Source organism: Leptodactylus fuscus, chromosome 2 (assembly GCF_031893055.1).
Source record: "Leptodactylus fuscus isolate aLepFus1 chromosome 2, aLepFus1.hap2, whole genome shotgun sequence".
NCBI classification, from domain to species: domain Eukaryota; kingdom Metazoa; phylum Chordata; class Amphibia; order Anura; family Leptodactylidae; genus Leptodactylus; species Leptodactylus fuscus.
In genome coordinates this window covers 255,457,095-255,477,259 of record NC_134266.1, presented here as the reverse complement: position 1 = coordinate 255,477,259, position 20,165 = coordinate 255,457,095, and the positions used below count along the sequence as shown (strand labels likewise).

Here is a 20,165-nt window from a genome sequence, read left to right as displayed (position 1 = left end):
AATCCCGCCAGCAACAACGTCTGCAAGGAGTTTGTATGTTCTCCCCGTGTTTGCCTGGATTTCTTCCCATCCTGCAAAAAAATATACATTGTGATCCCTATATGGGGCTCACAATTTACATAAGGGAAAAAAATGTATATTTCCCTTTAACTACATCTATATAAGCACTAGCACTGTCCTGGGCTTCATGCGCTATACTCATATCTGTCAGTGAACCTGTATCTTGCACATAACACCCTTGCATAGTGGCGATGTAGACCCTGCACACCCATTGTCCATACAGCTACTTTGTTTACGTGTTTGTAAAGCTTGTTGAATGACGTCATCAGCGCGCGCCCCGCACATGTGTATTCAGCGTGTCGCCAGGAAGGTACTCCAGTAGACGCTGTGCTGTACGGATCATGGGGGAGCCAGGCGAGGTGAAGAGTAAGCCCCTCATCAATAAGAGGAATGACCCTGTGAAGAACTTCGAGCGCTGGAAGAAGAAATACAACAAGAAGAAGGAGAAATGCAAGTTCCGGAGGAAGCAGAACAAGAAGCCGGACTGGCTGGTGGAGAAGGAGAGCATCGGCCGCTTGGAGCAGCGGTATCAGGAGGTGAGCACATGGGCTCTGCTGTGTATCGGAGGCTTCATCTGCAGGCGTTGTGTTTGTAGCTTCAATGACTAGTAGTGTACGGTATGGAGGGCGATATAAGTGTGACTGGGGGAGATCTGGTATACAGGTTGTTACCCCCCCCCCATAAACACATTCTACAACTTACTCATGCACTTCCTGTGTCTGATACATTGTAGCAAAATATGGCTCACATGGTCACAACTCAGTACAGCGATATACACACTTCAGCTGGATCAGGCTATGTTTACATCTGCGCTGGAGTCTCCTATACTTTGTCTGCCTGACCCCTGGTTCACATCTGCGATTAGGATTCCCAAACTCACACCACCATCTCTGCAATCTCACACACTTTGGACCATAGCAAGCCACAAAATTCCTATTACCCTCTCCAGCCTCGCCCCTTACCCCACACAATCACATATACATATACTTTACCACTTTGCCCCTCACCTTAAAGCTACTCCAGGAGGCTCTCTTTAACGCTCCGGAGCAGCCATGTTTGCCAACCCCCACCGCTCTGACAATCCGCGACACCGCCCACCCATGTCAGTACCCCTAGGCGGTCTAATAAATGCAAAAAAAAAGTTTAAAAAAAGTAAAAAAAATTAAAAAAAAAAAAAAAAAAAAAGATTACAAATTCAAATCACCCCCCTTTACCTAGAACACATATAAAAGTAGTTAAAGACTGTGAAACACATACATGTTAGGTATCCGCGCGTCCGAAATCGCCCGCTCTACAAAGCTATACAAATATTTTTCCTGAAAAATTGTCAAAAGTGCCAAACCGCCGTTTTTTCACTGTTTTGATTCTGATAAAAATTTGAATAAAAAGTGATCAAAGCAATAACATTTCCCGAAAATGGTAGAACTACAAAGTACACCTGGTCCCGCAAAAAAAGACGCCCTATACATCTCCGTACACGCACGTATAAAAAAGTTACGGCTGTCGGAATATGGCGACTTTAAAAAAAAAAAAAAATTTTAACACAGTTTTGGATTTGTTTTTAAGGGGTCAAAATGTAAATAAAACCATATAAACTTGGTATCCCCGGAATCGTAACGAAACACAGAATACAGGGGACATGTCATTTTGGTTGCACAGTCAACGCCGTAAAACCAAAGCCTGTAAGAAAGTCGCAGAAATGCATTTTTTCTTGAAATCCACCCCATTCAGAATTTTTTCCCTGCTTCCCAGTACATTATATAGAATAAATAATGGCGGCATCATGAAGAAAAATTTGTCCCAGGAAAAATTAAGACCTCATATGACTCTGGGAGCGGAGAAATAAAAAAGTTATGGGGTTTAGAAGGAGGGGAGTCAAAACAATAAAACGAAAATCAAAAAATGCCATCGGCGGGAAAGGGTTAACTTCAAATACTTCTGTACCAAAGTCACTATGTAAAGTTTCTCACCACACCGTATATATAGCAGCTCAAATACAAAGTAACTGCAACACAAAAGTCTCACGTATTCTCTGAATTACAGCAAAAAACAAGATACAAACTTACATTTCATATCCCATCCCTTATACACACTACGAAAACCTTACCCGCGCCTGTATTTACCTACTGCTACAATCACCGCAGACGAAGTCGCGGGTACCAGCTAGTGGCCCATAGTATCAACACTAGTTGCTGATCAGCAACATACACTCCGCAGATGTCCGTGTCCTGCCGCACTCGCCCATAGAGTTCTATGGGAGAGTCCGTGCAGTGCTGCAATTCACGGGCATTGCGGCCCATGGTTGCGGCCCGGCCACACCACAGATAAAATATCTGATGGTGTAAGAGGCCGCATTGAGTATAATGTGTCCGCAATTGAAAACCCTCAATTGCGGACTTACATTACGGTCGTGTAAGACCAGCCAAAAGGAGTTGTCCCAGCTCAAGGATGCTATCTATGCTGGTAGCTTATGTAAATTGAAGACTTTTCCTAAATATATTGCTTTAGAAATTCTGCTTTGTTTTCCTGCTTTGTGAATTTATTCCTCCCATTGTTCACCCAGCGTTACCATAACCATGGAGCTGTGAGACAGAACAAGTGATGTCACTTACAGCTCTGCCTGCAGGACAATAAGTTAAATAAGCCTTGTCTGCTATCTCTCTATGTAAACACAGACATAACATTGAGCATGTGCATATTATCTGATCTGCATAAGTATTGTGATACTTCATAGTCTCCTGTTGAGCAAGGTGGGGCTGGATATATGCACAGTATGCACATATGCGATTTCCAAAACTGGCGTGGTTTTGTAAATTGCAGCATGTCAATTATACCTATTGAAACGGCGGCGGTTTCCCTATAGGTTTAATGGGGTTATATATTGGGCATTGTAGTATTGTATAACATAGAACAGTGATTCAACAGATAAAATTCTCATCTTTCATGTGACGTTAAAGGAGTTGTCCAGGATGTACAAATTTTTATCAAGGATGCCAGGGAAAGTGTAAAAAAACAAACAAACCCATACTCCCCTGTCCCTGTGTCTTTCACCGTGCTGCTCCTGGGGTCCCGGGGTCGTCTTGCGGTGAAAACTCAGAACTGCAGAACTGCAACCTCGTGATACTAAAGGTAGAATCTCACCATTGAGGTGGCACCAGAACCACGGTTCTATGTTCTGTATTTCCTGACATATATGTTTGAAAAGAACCTCCCATTACATGTGTACAACCCCCCTCCCCACAAATTCTGACAGAAAATGAAAAGTTTTTAAAGTTTGGGTATGCTTTAAACAGGGGTCGGGAACCTTTTTGGCTGAAAGAGCCATCAGCGCCACATATTTTAAAATGTTATTCCATGAGAGCCATAATACCCGGCCCACCGCAATCCTGTACGCAATATCATGCCCCATAGTGGCCCCTGCACACAGTATTATGCCCCATAGTGGCCCCTGCACACAGTATTATGCCCCATAGTGGCCCCTGCACACTTTATTATGCTCCATAGTGGCCCCTGCACACTTTATTATGCTCCATAGTGGCCCCTGCACACTTTATTATGCCCCATAGTGGCCCCTGCACACTTTATTATGCTCCATAGTGGCTCCTGCACACTTTATTATGCTCCACTGTGGACACCCATGAACAATTATTATACTCTGGGATCTTTTCAGACCTCAGAGTATAATAATCGGAGACCCAGGGGGGATAAAAACATAAAAAGCACTGTTACTTACCTCTCCCTGGCTCCACTGCACTCTCTGTCGCTATTGGCCATCTTCAATGACATCCAGGATGTCATGTGACCAGGGGGCTTGCGTTGTGACACCTATGGACACAGGCCCCGGTCATGTGACATCTGGCACGTCATGCAGGTAGGCCCGAAGCCTGCGCGGAACTTGGAGAGGTAAGTAACACAGTTTTTTTTATGTTCTCACCTTTCCTGGGCCTACGATCATTATACTCGGGGGTCCGAAAAGACCCCCGAGTATAATAGTGCTTGTGGGGCCTGCGGCCTGGTAGTTACGCCCTGTCTGTGAGCCAGATGCAGCCATCAAAAGAGCCACATCTGACTCGCGAGCCATAGGTTCCCGACCCCTGCTTTCAAATCAGTTTGTGCACAGGTCAGTTTGTGTAGATTTTTTGAAGAGGTGTGTGCATGATTTGTTAAAAGCTCATTCACTGCTGCTACTCTGATACCCTGCAGATGTGCCACTGACAGATCTAAATGGAAATCCAGTGTAATATCCATTATGTATTTATATTCCCTTATTATTTATCTCTGGGGTCCTGACCTCGTCCTCTCTATACAATATCTGGATTTGTTAGTGTTTGTCTATATTGCAGTCTAGGAATGACAGAAATTACCTAGAATGATCCATTACTGCTGGGCATTGTTGTCCCAATCTGAGCTCCTGAGCTGCTATATGATATCACAAAAAGGTCTTGTAAGGGAGATGCCCGTTGGCAGACAAGTGAGGAGACAAATAATTATAGTTTTAGCAGTGTCAGCATTTTTATTTGTATTTTTTTTACTTGAAAACCTTTTAATACCTGTTAATTTTTTTTCAGATCAACATCAGTGAAGTAAAGAGATTTTCAGACTTCCCTTTGTCAAAAAAGACTCTGAGAGGTGAGTATGAAAAAAAAATGTCATTAATATCGGGAACACGCAAAGTTGCACATGCTGTATTAAAGAGGACCTTTCACCACCTGGGGCACATGCAGTTTTATATACCGCTAGGAACGCCCTTCTAACGGTGAAGAGCTACGGTACCGGGACCGATAGCTCTTCGCCGGGGGGGCACAGAACACGAAAGCCAATAGTGCGCTGAATTTAGCGCCTTGTCGGCTTTCTAGCGGTATATAAAACTGCATGTGCCCTGAGGACGTGAAAGGTCCTCTTTAATGATATGCGCCCATTGTCTGTCCTAAGGTGGATCCTTTCCTTTTACAGTGAGCGCAGTTGTAAAGTGAATGGTTTGGAGATCTTTTACATGTTGTGTCTGGTTACAGGTTTGATCGAAGCTCAGTACCGGTTACCCACTGAGATCCAGAAACAGACCATAGGCTTAGCCTTACAAGGGAAGGATGTTCTAGGTGCTGCGAAAACCGGGTCTGGAAAGACTCTTGCGTTTGTTGTTCCGGTAAGTCACAGTTTTGGTGCTTTTTTTCAGTCTTTACTCTTGTAATGATAGCCAAGGACCACAACGTTTACAGTATGAAAAATTGTCATAGATTCTATAGTTGTTGGGAACACTGGTCTCCTCTCTCCTGCTTTGATGCTTGTGTGGTTCCTGTAGGCCCAGGAGGTCTGTGGGAGTCAGATTGAGCCTTTAATATTCCTAATTTAGCATTTTAACTCCAGACATGTTTGGATGTTGGTTTTCTTTATATATAATCTGTCTTGTCTTCTTCAGGCGCTGGAATGCTTGTTTCGGCAGCAGTGGACAGCAGATGATGGACTTGGAGTCCTCATCATTTCCCCCACTAGAGAGCTGGCCTATCAGACCTTCGAAGTTCTCCGGAAGGTGGGCCGCAAGCATGAGTTCTCTGCAGGACTTGTCATTGGAGGAAAGGTATGTGCAGTCCTCAACATCTTATCATTAAAGTGGTTGTGTTATTAAAGGCACTTAGCTACAAGACAGTGAATAAGTGTACACATGTATGACAAGTAGTTGCGTTTCTCCTTTTCTTTTGTTACAAATCAAACAATTTTTTTCAATGAGTCCTTTTGTAAAATTTTCATTAACTTGCAGGACATGAAGCGTGAAATGGAAAGTATCCACCGCACAAACGTAGTAATCTGCACCCCTGGCCGTCTATTGCAGCACATGGATGAGACGTCCTTCTTTCACGCCTGTAATCTCCAGATGTTGAGTGAGTAATGTCTTACGGTTATTGTTTAACTCCTTATCTCCTGTAAGAACTGAGAAGCATACTTCTTCTATCAGCAGGCGATAACACTGTAGAAGAGAACTGTGACCTAGATGCACCTATACACTGCTTTTGGCATTACTTAGGGTATTACTGACACACTTTAGGCTTCCCCCAGATTAAGCCCCTCGTTCACATCAGCGTTTGGATTCCGTCCAGGGGAGTCTCCCCCCCCGAACAGAATACCAAATGCAAGTGCAAGCGCTGGTGCAGTAAAAGCACACGGACCCAATAGACTATAATGGGGTCCATGTACTTGCAGCCAGATCTCCGCAAGGATCTTGCGGACAGAAAAGTAGTTCACCATCTACTTTCCTGTCTGCATGATTCGTGCAGGCAGCATGCGGCAAGCACACGGACCCCATTATAGTTTATGGGGTCCATGTGCTTTTACAGCACGGCGCTTGCAATTGCGTTTGTATTCTGTTCGGGAAGTTGCTATGCGGACTCCCCCGGACGGAATCTAAACGCTGATGTGAGTGAGGGGTAAGGTTTGATCAGTTCAGTGTATGTGTGGCAGATTTGTCCTGGAAAATCAGCCCATGCTGAGCCTGTGTTTATGTACAACGACCAATCAGAGAAAGCAGATCTGTAGGGTGGGGAGGGAGAGACAGTCTGAGCCAATCATGAGACAGAAGGTGTGTCCGAGACTACCTTAGACTTCTCTGTGTAGTCCTGTGTGTATATTGATTCCTATGGTTTGTAAGAGCTCTGCTTGCTGTCTTTCATTGTGCACTTCCCGTGGATAACAATCTGTCACACAGGGGCTTAGTAATGCTTTAGGACCAGCCATGTGAGGACTGTCCTGTGGACTGTCCTCACATGGCACGTCATTGTCTTTAACTGGAGGAATCCCTGCATGTATTTGACACTCTCCGCTTCTCTTTTTTGCAGTCTTGGATGAAGCTGACCGAATCCTGGACATGGGATTTGCCGATACAATGAATGCCATTATAGAGAATCTGCCATCGAAGCGACAGACTCTGCTGTTTTCTGCAACACAGACAAAATCTGTGAAGGATCTCGCTCGCCTGAGCCTGAAAGATCCGGAGTATGTGTGGGTGCACGAGAAGGCAAAGTTTAGGTAAGTTTTACTGCGTTACTTGATGTCTCCATTCGCTTTCTACCACCTTTTATTGCATGTTGCTGAGATATATGGTATAAATGTCTAGATGGTGTAACTCTGACTTCTATGTCTCTGGTCTAGGGGTCAATAGCACCAGCCAAGTGAATGTCATACACTTGATTTCTGTAGAAAGTGGTTAGCACTGCAGCCTTGCAGCGCTGGAGTCCTGGTGTTCAAATCCCGCCAAGGGCAAAAAACCATCTGCAAGGAGTTTGTATGTTCTCCCTGTGTTTGCATGGATTTCCATCCCATATTCCAAAAAAGACATACTGATAGGGAAAAATGTACATTGTGAGCTCTGTGTGGGGCTCACAATCTACATTTAAAAAAAGAAAAAAGAAATAAATATATAGAATATGTCCTATATATACTGTGTTATCTACTTGGGTTGTTGGTTTGATATTCATTGCTGAAAGAGACACTAAAACTAAAGCCTGTCCTGTTTATTGGTTGTACAGTTGCATAAAATCTATTGCGCTCTGTTATCAGCCATTCAGGACCTGTAAGAAACTGGCTGCCATGTCTGTCATCCCTTTTTTTCCAGACCTTCTAAAACAGGAAACTGTGAACTTTGTGTTGGTGGAGACATCTGTTGTCTTGACCGTTTGTTAATGGACATGACCATGAATGCGGGAACTTTCTGTGGTCAAGCATTTGTCCGAAACCCAGCCATGATGTCCTTATTGTGGCCGGGTTATCTTCTCATACATGTAGTGTCCTCCTAATAACCAGCCATGATGTCCTTATTGTGTCCGGGTTATCTTCTCATACATGTAGTGTCCTCCTGATAACCAGCCATGATGTCCTTATTGTGGTCAGGTTATCTTCTCATACATGTAGTGCCCTCCTGATAACCAGCCATGATGTCCTTATTGTGGTCGGGTTATCTTCTCATACATGTAGTGTCCTCCTGATAACCAGCCATGATGTCCTTATTGTGGTCAGGTTATCTTCTCATACATGTAGTGTCCTCCTGATAACCAGCCATAATGTCCTTATTGTCCTTTTCCTCCATGTGAACTCTCCGCATCGGCATTCCGTTGTGGCATCCTGCTCCGGATTTGGCCTGAGTGAATGGGCCTAATTGGCAGTGAGTCTCTGAGCCCGTGACTTAGCCACGGAATCCGCGGCAAGATAGGGAATGTCGCTTCTTTTTGCTGCTAGCTAGTTCGGAAATAAAAGCGAGCGGCTCCCATTGAAGTGAATGCGGTCACAAAAAACTCAGTGTGAACATACCCTTAGTGTGAAGAATTATTATTTGTTTATCGCCTGTTTATTTTCTGATACATTCTTTATATAGAGGTTATTTGGGGATGTTCACACACTGGAAAATGAAGCGGAATTTGAGGCTGACCCTCGGGTTCCTCTTTATTTTCCTCCCCTTGGCGTAATGCTGACGTTCCTGTAATCCCCAGCATCCTGGTGAGAGTGTTCGCCATTGGATATGTTATAACTGGTATAGGGGCACGGTGTGAAAATGCGGCCATTGGGTACTGCGGGGGCAGGGCTTCTAGTTATCCTGTATGGCCATGGCCTTCTCTTTCTCTACAGCAGATCTTCTTAGTCTTATTACAAGCCTTCCTTTTACTCTCGTTCCTTAGGGTTACCTTAAGTGTCTGAGCCTTTTTACTTCTTGTTCTCTGCTCTATTTCTCCGTTTATTTAATCATTTTGATATTTTGATTTATTTCTGGTAGTTAAATGATGATTTTTGTTTGTTTGTATGACACTCCCCCTTATTCTTTGTCTGGTTATAGTGAAGGATTCTACAGACTGTTGTTGTAGATTTGGGTAGGTTTATGGATTTCGGGCAGGGCCTGGACCTATTACGGTATATCTTCTTCATTGGGTGGGGGTGATTTATGGGGTTTGTATGACTTGGCCTTTTCATTAGTGCGGTCATATTTTACCTATTCCGGAGTAGAGGGCAGCTGTCAGACGTCTCCTCTGCCGCTGTTATCTTGTCTTACACAGCTCGGGATGAAGCACCCGGCGCAGGCACTTCATTGACAGGCTAATCTGGAGTGTTGTGCCGGGCTGCTAATAAATTAAATACTGTGGTGATTAATTAAAATGAGCAATTATGTCCTCCAACTAGCAATTACCAGGCATTGAGCCGAAACTACTGGGTATGTTCATCGCACTGTGAAAAAGAGGAATATAGTATGCACTGCCTTGTGGAGGTAACTCGTGTGGAACTAGAAGTCTCAGCAATCCTGGTTAGTCCCCGACTGCTACTTCCTTGCCATTTTGATGGTGGTAGACTCTCTTTAAGCACTTATGTTATACGAGCATCTGCCCGTGACTTTGTCTGCGTGTTGTTGGCGTCGATGATCTGCCTATATTCAGCAAATTGCCGCCGTTGATAGTTCGCCTGCTCCGGGGTTTCGGCAGCTCTCAAGCTGTCCTGCTGCTGAACTTGTTCCTCGCACCGTGCCTGTGATTGTTCCGGCATCTCAGCAGCTCACTGGGATGCAATATAATGAGCGTGTTGTCTCAGAGCCATATGAGGGCTTAATGTTTGCTGGACAAATTTTTCTTCATGATGCCGCCATTATTTATTCTGTACAATCTACTATGATGCTGGAAAAAATTCTGAATGGGGAGGGGGGGGGATTGGAAGGAAAAAATGCATTTGTGCGTTTTTCTTACGGGATTTGTTTTTATGGCGTTCACGGTGCAGCCAAAATGACATGTCCCCTGTATTCTGTGTTTTGGTACAATTCCAGGGATACCAAATTTATATGGTGGTATTTACATTTTAACCCCTTAACAAAAATCCAAAACTCTGCCAATTTTCTTTTCTAAAAGTCGCCATATTCTGACAGCTGCAACTTTGTTATACATCAGTGTACGGGGATGCATAGGGCGTCTTTTTTTTTTTGCGGGGCGGGGTGTACTTTTCAGTTCTACCATTTTGGGGAATTGCTTTTGCTTTGATCACTTTTTTTTTATTCAAATTTTTATCAGAGGCAAAACTGTGAAAAAAAAAGCAGTTTGGCACTTTTGACTATTTTTCCCGCTACGAAGTTTACCGTACAGGAAAAATATTGTTATAGATTTGTAGAGCGGGCGATTTCGGACACAGGTATACATTTATTAGACCCTCTAGGGGTTTTGAACCCCAGGGGGTCTGATCACTATTGCAATGCATTACAATGCCAATGCATTTCAATACATTGCAAAAAATCGTCATTTCTTTTGCAGGCTGCATAGAGCAGAAAATCACTGCAGACTGGCCGGGGGCTCCCGGCTGCCGTCCCAACGTGATGTCGGCCCTGGAGCTTGCCCAACTCCTGGGCAGCTGCCGTAGTTAAACATCCAGCATCCCCCTTACTAGTACGGCGGATGTCGGGAAGGGGTTAAAGATGGAAATATCCCTTCAAGGTTAAAAAGCAAACAGGGCGAAACGCATCATGTATATTGTAGCTGCGGAATCACAAGTGTTTTTCCTATAGAATTAATAGGGAAAGAAAGGTACAAGAGAAAATGCAACAACAACTCCATGAATAGTGCTGCGGGAAAAAAACCCCACAATGCATTCATGTCGTGTTTTCTTCCAGTGTTTTTTTCTAGCTGCATTTTGCTATGTGGGCCTAAGCCTAATGGGGTTTTCTGGGCAAATGTTATTTATGACCTATCTTTAGGATAGGTTCTCTATATCAGATCAGCAGTTATCCAACAACTGGGACCCCTACCGATCAGCTATTCCCAGCAGCCGATAGCTGGACCCCTCCCCTGAAATGATAGGAATGATTTACCGTACCAATAGGTTATTAATATACCGCAGTTTGCCCAGAAAACCTTTTACAGGGCATCGCTCTGCAGTTCCCCTTTGTACACTGAGGTTTATATAGAAGTGTAATTCTAATATATTAAGCAAAGGAAGTGTAATGGCAACCATCATATATGTGAATGCAACTCTGGAGTGTAAGAGAAATCCTCAAAAGTGAAATGTAAGAAAATGACGTATAAACAGACGTAACCGGTCATATGTCCTTTTATATAGTGATGGAATACGGTGTACTGAGAGTCCCTATGTCATATGTATGTCCCTAATTCTCAACTTCGGCTTCTCTTCCAGCACCCCTGCCACTTTAGAGCAGAACTATGTGGTGTGTGAGCTGTCCCAGAAGATAAACCTCTTGTTCTCGTTCGTGAGAAACCATCTGAAGAAGAAAAGCATCGTCTTCTTTTCTAGTTGTAAAGAGGTAAGGACGTCGGAAGTCATTGGGAGACTATCCAGGAGGGTGAAGGGACTATTCCTGCCATGTACCATGTAGTCGATGGAAAAGATTGGTGTTTTGGGGTCAAAAGGGAATCCGGATGACTTACAGAGCACTTCAGCTATTTCTTCTTTTTTTTTTTTTTTTTAATTTTTAGTGACTTTTTTTTTTAAACCATAAAAATTGGCATTGTATCTAGGTTATATATATAAAAAAAAATCTGAATAACTTTACATACGTGAAAATATTTTTTTTTAGACCATTTTGGTATTGCTTTTTAATATAGGAAAAATGAATTAGAAAAAAAACAGAGGAATTTTTTTTTTTTGCCAAGGGCAAAACATATCAAGAACCAAAAAAAAATACACCATGGGAAAACTGTGGGAAGATAGCCTTAAAGGGGTTGTCTGGGGAGTTTAGAATCACTTTCCTGATTCGGCAGACTCCTGATGATGGACCTGGGGGTTCTGGCCTTGTGTGACCTCTGGGCTGCTCCGCTCCCGGCCTCCTTTACTGTTAAGGAATTAGCTGTGAGATCAGGGAAGGAGGGAGCGGGCGGAGTGCTGCTCCGACTATGTGACCCGAGGGTTGGGACAAGGCCAGAACCCCTGAGTCCATCATCAAGAGTCCACGGGATCTGAACCGTATTCGGTGGTGGTGAGAAAGTGGCCGGACTCTGCAGGCTCATCCCTGTCACAGACTACCCCTTGGGTTTGATGGACGTCTCCTGTGCTCTCCGGCATCACTGTCTCCCTCCTGTGATCCATGTGCAGCACAGTCATTGATGCATAGAAGTCCCGGCGTGGCGCCTCACTTGCACAAATTTTCAATGAGTAAGTCTTGGGCAATGCTGGAAATTTGATTCCAGACCGAAGGAGGTGTCTCGGACAGGGTGTGGAGCCCGAGCACTTTCCTCTACCACCCAATGGGCATTTGCCATCTGTAGATTTGGATCATTAGACTTTTGGTTGTTCCAGGATTCGTGGTTGTGATAAAGATGTTACCATGCGGCCATATTACATCCGTCTGACTCAGGTCGTACCATTATTACGTTTCTTCCTCAGGTGCAGTACTTGTTCAGAGCTTTCTGCAGGCTGCGGCCTGGTATCCCCGTATTGGCTCTACATGGGAAACAGCAACAAATGAAGAGGATGGAAGTCTATAACGATTTTGTGAGAAAACAGGCTGCAGTACTTTTCGCCACGGACATTGCTGCTCGAGGGTTAGGTATGTATTGTGTTGCGAGTGGAAATGATGGTAATAATTAGAGATGAGCGAGTAGTATTCGATCGAATACCTCGCTCCCATAGGAATGCATGTAAGTGGCCAAACACCGAGGGGTTAAGTGCAGTGAATATTTGATGCGCTTAACCCTTTGGTGTTCGGCCGCTTACACGCATTCCTATGGGAGCGAGGTATTCGATCGAATACTACTCGCTCATCTCTAGTAATAATACCTTATACATAATGTGGAGAGGACATAAAATATTACTTGGCACATCATTGTGAGTTCTGCCACAGGTTCGCTGCATTTCCTATATAATGCTGTATTATGCAGGGACATTGCGGATCTTACTTACATGTTATATGTTCTTTTTTTTTTCCTTAGATTTTCCCGCAGTGAACTGGGTACTGCAGCTGGACTGCCCCGAGGATGCCAACACCTATATACACCGGGTTGGGAGAACCGCCAGGTGAGTCTTACTGTCATTAGTTTTATTTATAGGGGTTATCCAGGGGAAAAAAGATGTTAGAAGACTTTGATAAGTTCTGTAAGGCTGGGTTCAGACTACAAGATACGGGCTGGACATCAGAGGTATTTCCTAGACCGTACTGAGTGATCTGTAGTCCTAGGAGTCCCCGTTACCCCTCACCTCTGCTGTCCAGTACTCCGCTCATATTTTCAGTAGAGCTGCGGGGAATCCTAACATCATGGATCACCATAATGCTGGGAGTCCAGGCTTGGCCTAGGTTTCGGTCAGGGTAGTACTACAGATATCTGATCTGTATCTCACAGACTGACCCCCATGTGAAGCAGGCCCAAGCTGAGGTCACTTGTAGCACTAGTATGCTATGCAGCCAGTTGTGCAGCGAAACACCACACATTTGTACCACATTGCCATCATTTTGCAATGTAATTTTTGGTTGCACCATTTCTCACATCTGATTGTAGGGCCCCATGCTCTGTCCACATGTCAGTCAGGTTTCCCGGTCCGAACTCTGTCGGGAGACAGGACTCCTCTCTTCACAGTGACTTATGTCACCGACTCCTACAGTCCACACTATATACAATATGGTACAGTGAAGCAGCATCATATATCGCCATTATGTAAGGAGTCCCATCTCCAGACCAGGTCTGAACCAAGCCAATAATAATATAATAAATTTTATTTATATAGCGCCAACATATCCCGCAGCGCTGTACAATTTGAAGGGTTCAAATACAGACAGAAAGATACATTACAAAGAAAGTCATTTCACACAATGGGACTGAGGGCCTTGCTCACAAGAGCTTACAATCTATGAGGTAGAGGGGGTGACACGAGGTAGCAGGGGCGGCATTGCTTATACAGTATTTAGACACTTCTGTAATAGAGGTGACTGTCATTACAAACATAAAACTTTGAGCCATCACTAGTGGTGTCCTGTAACATGTGGATGGAGCTTGGACCTATAAAGTTATCCTGAGATGACATCATATCATGTGGGGTAATGTGGGAGCGGGGATAGAGGAGGGTTAAGGGTTTACGTTAGACATTGTGATCGGCCTGTCTGAAAAGATGCGTCTTTAGTTTGCGTTTGAAACTGTAGAAATTGGGAGTTAATCTGATTGTCCGGGGTAGAGCATTCCAGAGAAGTGGTGCAGCTCGGGAGAAGTCTTGTATACGAGCGTGGGAGGTTCTGATAATAGAGGATGTAAGTGTTAGGTCATTGAGTGAGCGGAGAACACGGGTTGGGCGGTAGACAGAGATGAGGGAGGAAATGTAGGGAGGTGCGGCATTATGGAGAGCCTTGTGGGGGAGGGAGATAACTTTGTATTTTATTCTATAATGAATAGGCAGCCAATGTAGCGACTGGCACAGACCAGAGGCATCGCTGTAGCGTCTAGCCTGATAGATGATCCTGGCCTCTGCATTCAGAATAGATTGTAGAGGGGAGAGTTTAGTGAGGGGAAGACCGATTAGTAAGGAGTTACAGTAGTCAAGGCGAGAATGAATCAGAGAGACAATAAGTGTCTTTAGTGTATCTCTGGTGAGGAAAGGGCGTATTCTGGAGACGTTTTTGAGGTGGAGGTGACATGAGCGTGCGAGTGATTCAATGTGAGGGGTGAAGGAAAGCCAATGAACGAACCAGACTTTTCGGTCCAGATTGCCTTGTGTCCATAGGGCCTAGCTGCATTGCAGAATGACGTTAAGTTGTGGTTGTCCTGCAAAGTGTCAACTCAGACTAAAAGTGCCTGAGACATATTATCCACTGGAAGGTTCTTGCTGAAGAACATCGATCAAAGATCTTGAACAGACCATATAATAGAACTCGCTTAGAATACCGCACAATGGTAAATCTGCAGAGTAAGCAGACATATGGAACGTGGCGGATATACACAGAATTTTTAAATTGTCATCTCAGGTCCCAAACTTTTTTTTTTTCTAAGGAACGAGACCAGCGACTGTAAATCCTCGCAGTCAACCTGGCTCCATCCTGGCCGCTATCAGGGGGTAATCGAGGAGAACCCCATTCTGATTAGCGCACGTCTCCCCACTTCTAAAGTTATGGCCATATCCCCATTGAAGCATATTGTATATGAGCTGGATTAGGTTTTAATGGCTGTGGCTAATGGAGCTTGCTGAGACTTCAATGAAAGTTTCATGGACTACGAGAGTGTTTAATTGTCCCACATAAAGTCTTAATTAATGATCAGCGCTAATTAGGAACCTGCATTATCTGCTGTCATTATCGCCGCCACTTTACTGCTGGAATATGGCGAGGCTGCTCCCTGGATGTACAGATCGGTCTCCTCCAATGCAGGTTATTTATCTTTGCCGCCAGATGTAAGATACGGTTTTTGGATTTTTGATGTAACATTGCCTGACTATGGCCTGGGCCACACGGGCAGTCATTTTAGAGTTTTGGCCGCTGCGTATTTACCAACAACCAACCCGTTGCAATGAACAGCATAGTGGATGAGATGAAACGTTCGCACTGGGCCCTGGATTCAAATCAGACCAAAGGCAGTGTCTGCAAGGAGTTTGTATGTTCCCCTGTATTTATATGGCTTTGCTCCAGGTACTCCGGTTTCCTCCCATACTCCAAGGACATACTGGTAGGGGATTTAGATGGAGACTGATGATTCTATATAAGCAAGAAAAATAATGTAAGGGGACATTCACACGGAGTAACGCCGGGCGTGTATCACAGCTGTACACGCCGGCGTTACGGCAGACTGCCGAACACTTCCCATTCACTTCAATGGGAGCGCTCGTAACAGCGGTGTTTATGAGCGCTCCCATTGAAATGAATGGGAAGTGTTCGGCAGTCTGCCGTAACGCCGGCGTGTACGGCTGTGATACACGCCCGGCGTTACTCCGTGTGAATGCCCCCTAATAGAGGTGACTGCTGCAAAGTAAACAGCAGGGTCATAGCGCTTTTCCAGTTGCTGTTAAACTACAACTCCCAGCATGCTCCATTGCTGTCTACAGGTGTCCTGCTGGGAGTAGTCATTTGGGTATCAGTGAGTCTATTATTAGGCTTAGTGGTCAGAGTAAAAATTTCAGGATTTAGTACTTTTTTAAAAAATAGGTGATTTTTTGTGACCCTTTCCTATAGTGCTGTTTTAGAGTGTTGAGTACTTGTCTGTAGTTTGATTTTTTTTCTCCATTTTTTACGCTCTTCTGAAGTTTTGTCCTACGGAAAGACTTGCTGGCCAGAGTTTTCCTGAACTCCTCAGCCACGATTCTACCTGGTTATGTACGGGTTAATGTGCGCGTTTCTGGTATACATTGCATATCATAAAAAGATGGCCATTCACCTGATGTGACATTGTTACAGAGCTGGCGTCTTTCTTCCCCGCTGTCATGTCACTAGAGGGCAGTAAAAGCTAAACTTGTAAATTTTCCTTTGCCGGCGTCGTCCCAGTGTAACACGACTGTCAGTGGCCGCTGCTCTACAGATCCGACTCTTCACATTATAGCGGATGGGCCTGTCCAGGCAGAGATCTCAATTGAGCTGCAAACACCAAAGAAAAAATACAAAATTATTTAGTAAAAATTTTACCAGAATGTCGATGGCCAAGTCCATTTATTCAATTCCTTTGTTATTGAGCATAGACATTAGCCGAACACTGTCTGACTGCTCTACTTCCTTATTGACCATACACATATGCTTTGGCCGAGTGTGCATGTATTCTCAGTAGGGAGAGGGGAGTAAGCCATTGCCAGTCACCTCTAGTGGCGAGTTGTCTTCACATTTGGGACACCTTCCAATTTTAAGAACGGGGGTCTCTATATTTCTTGTAATGGTGCACAAGTATGAGCAAGGGTCATGTGCTGATACATTCTCATAGGGGAACACATAACGTGTATGGCCAGCTTTATACGTCTTAAAGGTTTTTCCCAGGTTAAAAATATTGGTGACCTCAACGAAGGATAGATAATTTAATATCAGATCAGTAGGGCCCCCCTATGGATTGGCTGTTCTAAACAACTGATAAACAGAGAATGAAGCAGGAAGCAGACAGCGCCGTTCTGTTGTAGTGGTGGAATTGAGTTACTGCAGCTTAAATGACATCTGATCTGCAGTACCTGCTCCGGCCACTACACCTTCTCTGCTCCATTCTTTGTGTATCAGCTGTTGAAAACAGGTGGCGCCGGGTGTTGGACCACCCACCATTAAAACACCAGATATATATATACTACTTGTGTAGCACATTCTAGCATTGTAAGAACCTGACCTCATATACCTTGCATCTTATAAGTCCTAATCCGATAGCTGTCAAGGCAGCACAGAGGATTTGAGCACACAATCTCTATGAAAAGATTAATAAATATGGCTGCACAGGCTAGTAAGATGATGGGAGTTGTCTCCTCCGTGTCGCTGCATGTTACCTGTCACCGCTCTCTGGCTACAGTCTATGTGATTTATCCTTCATCTGTTTTATTGCCTCCGGGCATAGCATGTAGCATCATGTCACAGGGAGACGAGTAAGTGATACCTGGGGGTGCGGGGAGCCTGTCACTCATCTACACATGGCCACCATAGTAATGTTCCTAATTAAGGGATTCTTGGGTTCGGGGTGTCCCCTCAGGAGGAATGATGGAGAGAAGGAAGTCGTGACCGTACACCTTGGAATTACTCTAGTGGAGCCACTTGGGGGCGTAAAACTCAGTTTTTATTCCGAAATGAATATTTTACTTCCTATTCGAATTCCTTTAATATGTCATATAGGAGGATATGTAAAGAGAAGACACAAAAACATTTTTTTAATATTCATTTTATCAAATTTTTCAGGTCCTCTGCTTCCTGTCTGTCAATGCCGCAATTTTTTTACATTTCTTTGTGATCCCTCATGGAGTTTCAATTGTGTGTGATAACGTTTGTGAATAGGTGTACCACTACCCCCTCCCAAAAGTACAGCTGTATGAGCGATCAGTCGTCCATATGTCTTACCGTCTAGACTAAACTTTCTGCAAACTGTTCTATAGAAATCTGTTCCCAAAAATTGGTCCTTTTTGGGAGGGTTGGTGAGTGGTTGTCCAGTCAGAACACAACCCCTCTGATCTCTTCATGTATACAGGGCAGTAGACAAGCTTTCAGCTGCAATAAGCGGCCTCCCAGCTTGAGACAGAGCCGCCTATACCAGGGCTTTTTAAGGGTCTGGCACCCATCTAGTTGTTAGGGTGGCAGAATTAGCAGACGTAATACACAGTCCAGTCACATTAATGTGACCACCTGTCAAAATCCAGAATAACCACCTTTGGCAGAGCGGACCGCTGCGAGACGTGCAGGAAGAGAGGGGATGTTGTGATGATGTCACTGGGATGTTGAGCCATGCCGACTCCAGTACCGTGGTCAGCTGCGCTAGGTTACGCGGTTGAGCATCCATGGCGCGAACAACCCGATCGAGGTGATCCCACAGATTTTCGATTGGATTCAAGTCCGGGGAATTTTCTGGCCAAGTGAGTATGGTAAACTCATGCTGGTGCTCCTCGAACCACGCACGTACACTGCGAGCTTTATGACACATCACATTGTCCTGCTGGTAGATGCCATCATCCTGAGGAAAAACAATTCGCATGTAGGGGTGAACATGGTCCGCAAGGATAGATGCATACTTGTGTTGATCCATCGTGCCTTCCACAATGATGAGTGCACCCAGATGGCTGATGACATGCGCCTTCTGCCATTGGTTATTTAATGTTGACGTCAAAAGTAGGCGGTGGTCACATTAATATGACGGGACTGTGTAATATACTGCGGTGTGTGTCTCTCCCCCCCCCCCCCTCCAGACAATCCCCTAGGACTCTCACCAGTCTCCAGAATAGCGTTCTCTGACCTGCATGCTGTATCCTGGAAGGAATTGAATGTAGAGGTGACCGTGTACATGAGAAGTGCTCTCCATTCATTTCTATATAAGCTATTGAAGCCGATGTGCACGGGGGCGGGCCTTCAGCCCTGGGAGCACTGCTCTTGCTCCTCAAATAGGATGTGTGATGTCACAGCAGAGGGAGGATCAACTTCATCAGAGCGGATTAGTGCAGGCAGGAGATGGTAGGGATCTGGGTGGCAAAAGCAGTGCTCCAAGGAGCTGAAAGCCCGCCCCCAGTGCACCAACTGTCTCATTTGCATAAAACATCTTTTTTCCCGAAATCTACTAACGTGACCTACATAACAAAGGTGTATTGTTTATCACTGTAATGGGCTCTGTGGCAGAATATACGTGGGGGAGGCTGTAGACGGTATTTTTCCCTTTCCGTCCCACCACTAATTCTGTATGGAGTTTTGTAAGTGTATGGAACGTCAGATGGTTACATCAAAATAATAGAACTAACCCTCATCGGCTGAGATGGCAGGGGGGTAAAAACTAAATAAATATGGTTGAAGAGCATTGCTACAAAGAATAGGAGGACAATATCTGTATGTACACATAACCTTGCTATGACATCATAGGTGTACGATGACATCACCTTCACATCTTTGCGATCTGTCATTTGTGGAGCTTTCCTCTATCTCCAGGGCCGGGCACCACTCCATTCTCCCTCACAATACAAATTAGAATTGATCATAACTCTGTGGAGAATAAAGAAATGTAGTTTTGCCCATATCCTCCGGTTTTACACTGGCGGTAATGTTCTTTTTATGTAAATGTCAATTATGGCTACAAAGGATAATTATGAGACAGATGCAGAAATCCAAGCGCTACAATTATAGAGGAGCCGTAGCCGTGAGTGTCATCCTGAGATGATATGTGTGCACTGGATCTTCTATAACCTCGTGCACCAAGGAGCAGTAAACAAAGCAAATGTACAAAACTAGGAAAATGCGCCCGTACTCCTTACCATTAATAATGTCACATTACATCAAATCTTCTCTGTGTCTTAGGAGATCGGCTACGTCTGCCCCTATTCTTGTTCACATGGCAGGAATAGAAGCTGCAGAATCCACGGCAAGATCTTATGTTTTTTCGGCATCATGTGGAGATCTCTGCTTTCCTGCAGACTCCAGGCGAAATCTGACGCTGATTTTGGGGTGGAATCTGGTGCAAAATCAGTGGCAGATTCAGCCGGGAACTGGGGTGAAAAAAAGCCAAAATATAAGGCCCGCAGAG

General features: G+C 44.5%; 1 protein-coding gene across 1 annotated transcript in view; it reads left to right on the top strand.

Annotated features, from left to right (window-relative positions):
• The first annotated feature begins 367 nt into the window (after positions 1–367).
• Positions 368–20,165, top strand: part of DDX10 (DEAD-box helicase 10) — a 134,929-nt gene continuing 115,131 nt past the window's right edge. The window contains exons 1-9 of the mRNA XM_075266059.1: positions 368–596; positions 4,629–4,689; positions 5,073–5,203; positions 5,477–5,635; positions 5,816–5,936; positions 6,888–7,077; positions 11,203–11,329; positions 12,409–12,571; positions 12,954–13,038. Coding sequence (XP_075122160.1) covers positions 402–596; positions 4,629–4,689; positions 5,073–5,203; positions 5,477–5,635; positions 5,816–5,936; positions 6,888–7,077; positions 11,203–11,329; positions 12,409–12,571; positions 12,954–13,038 — 1,232 coding nt within the window. The 5' untranslated portion in view covers positions 368–401. The remainder of the gene's footprint in view (positions 597–4,628; positions 4,690–5,072; positions 5,204–5,476; positions 5,636–5,815; positions 5,937–6,887; positions 7,078–11,202; positions 11,330–12,408; positions 12,572–12,953; positions 13,039–20,165) is intronic.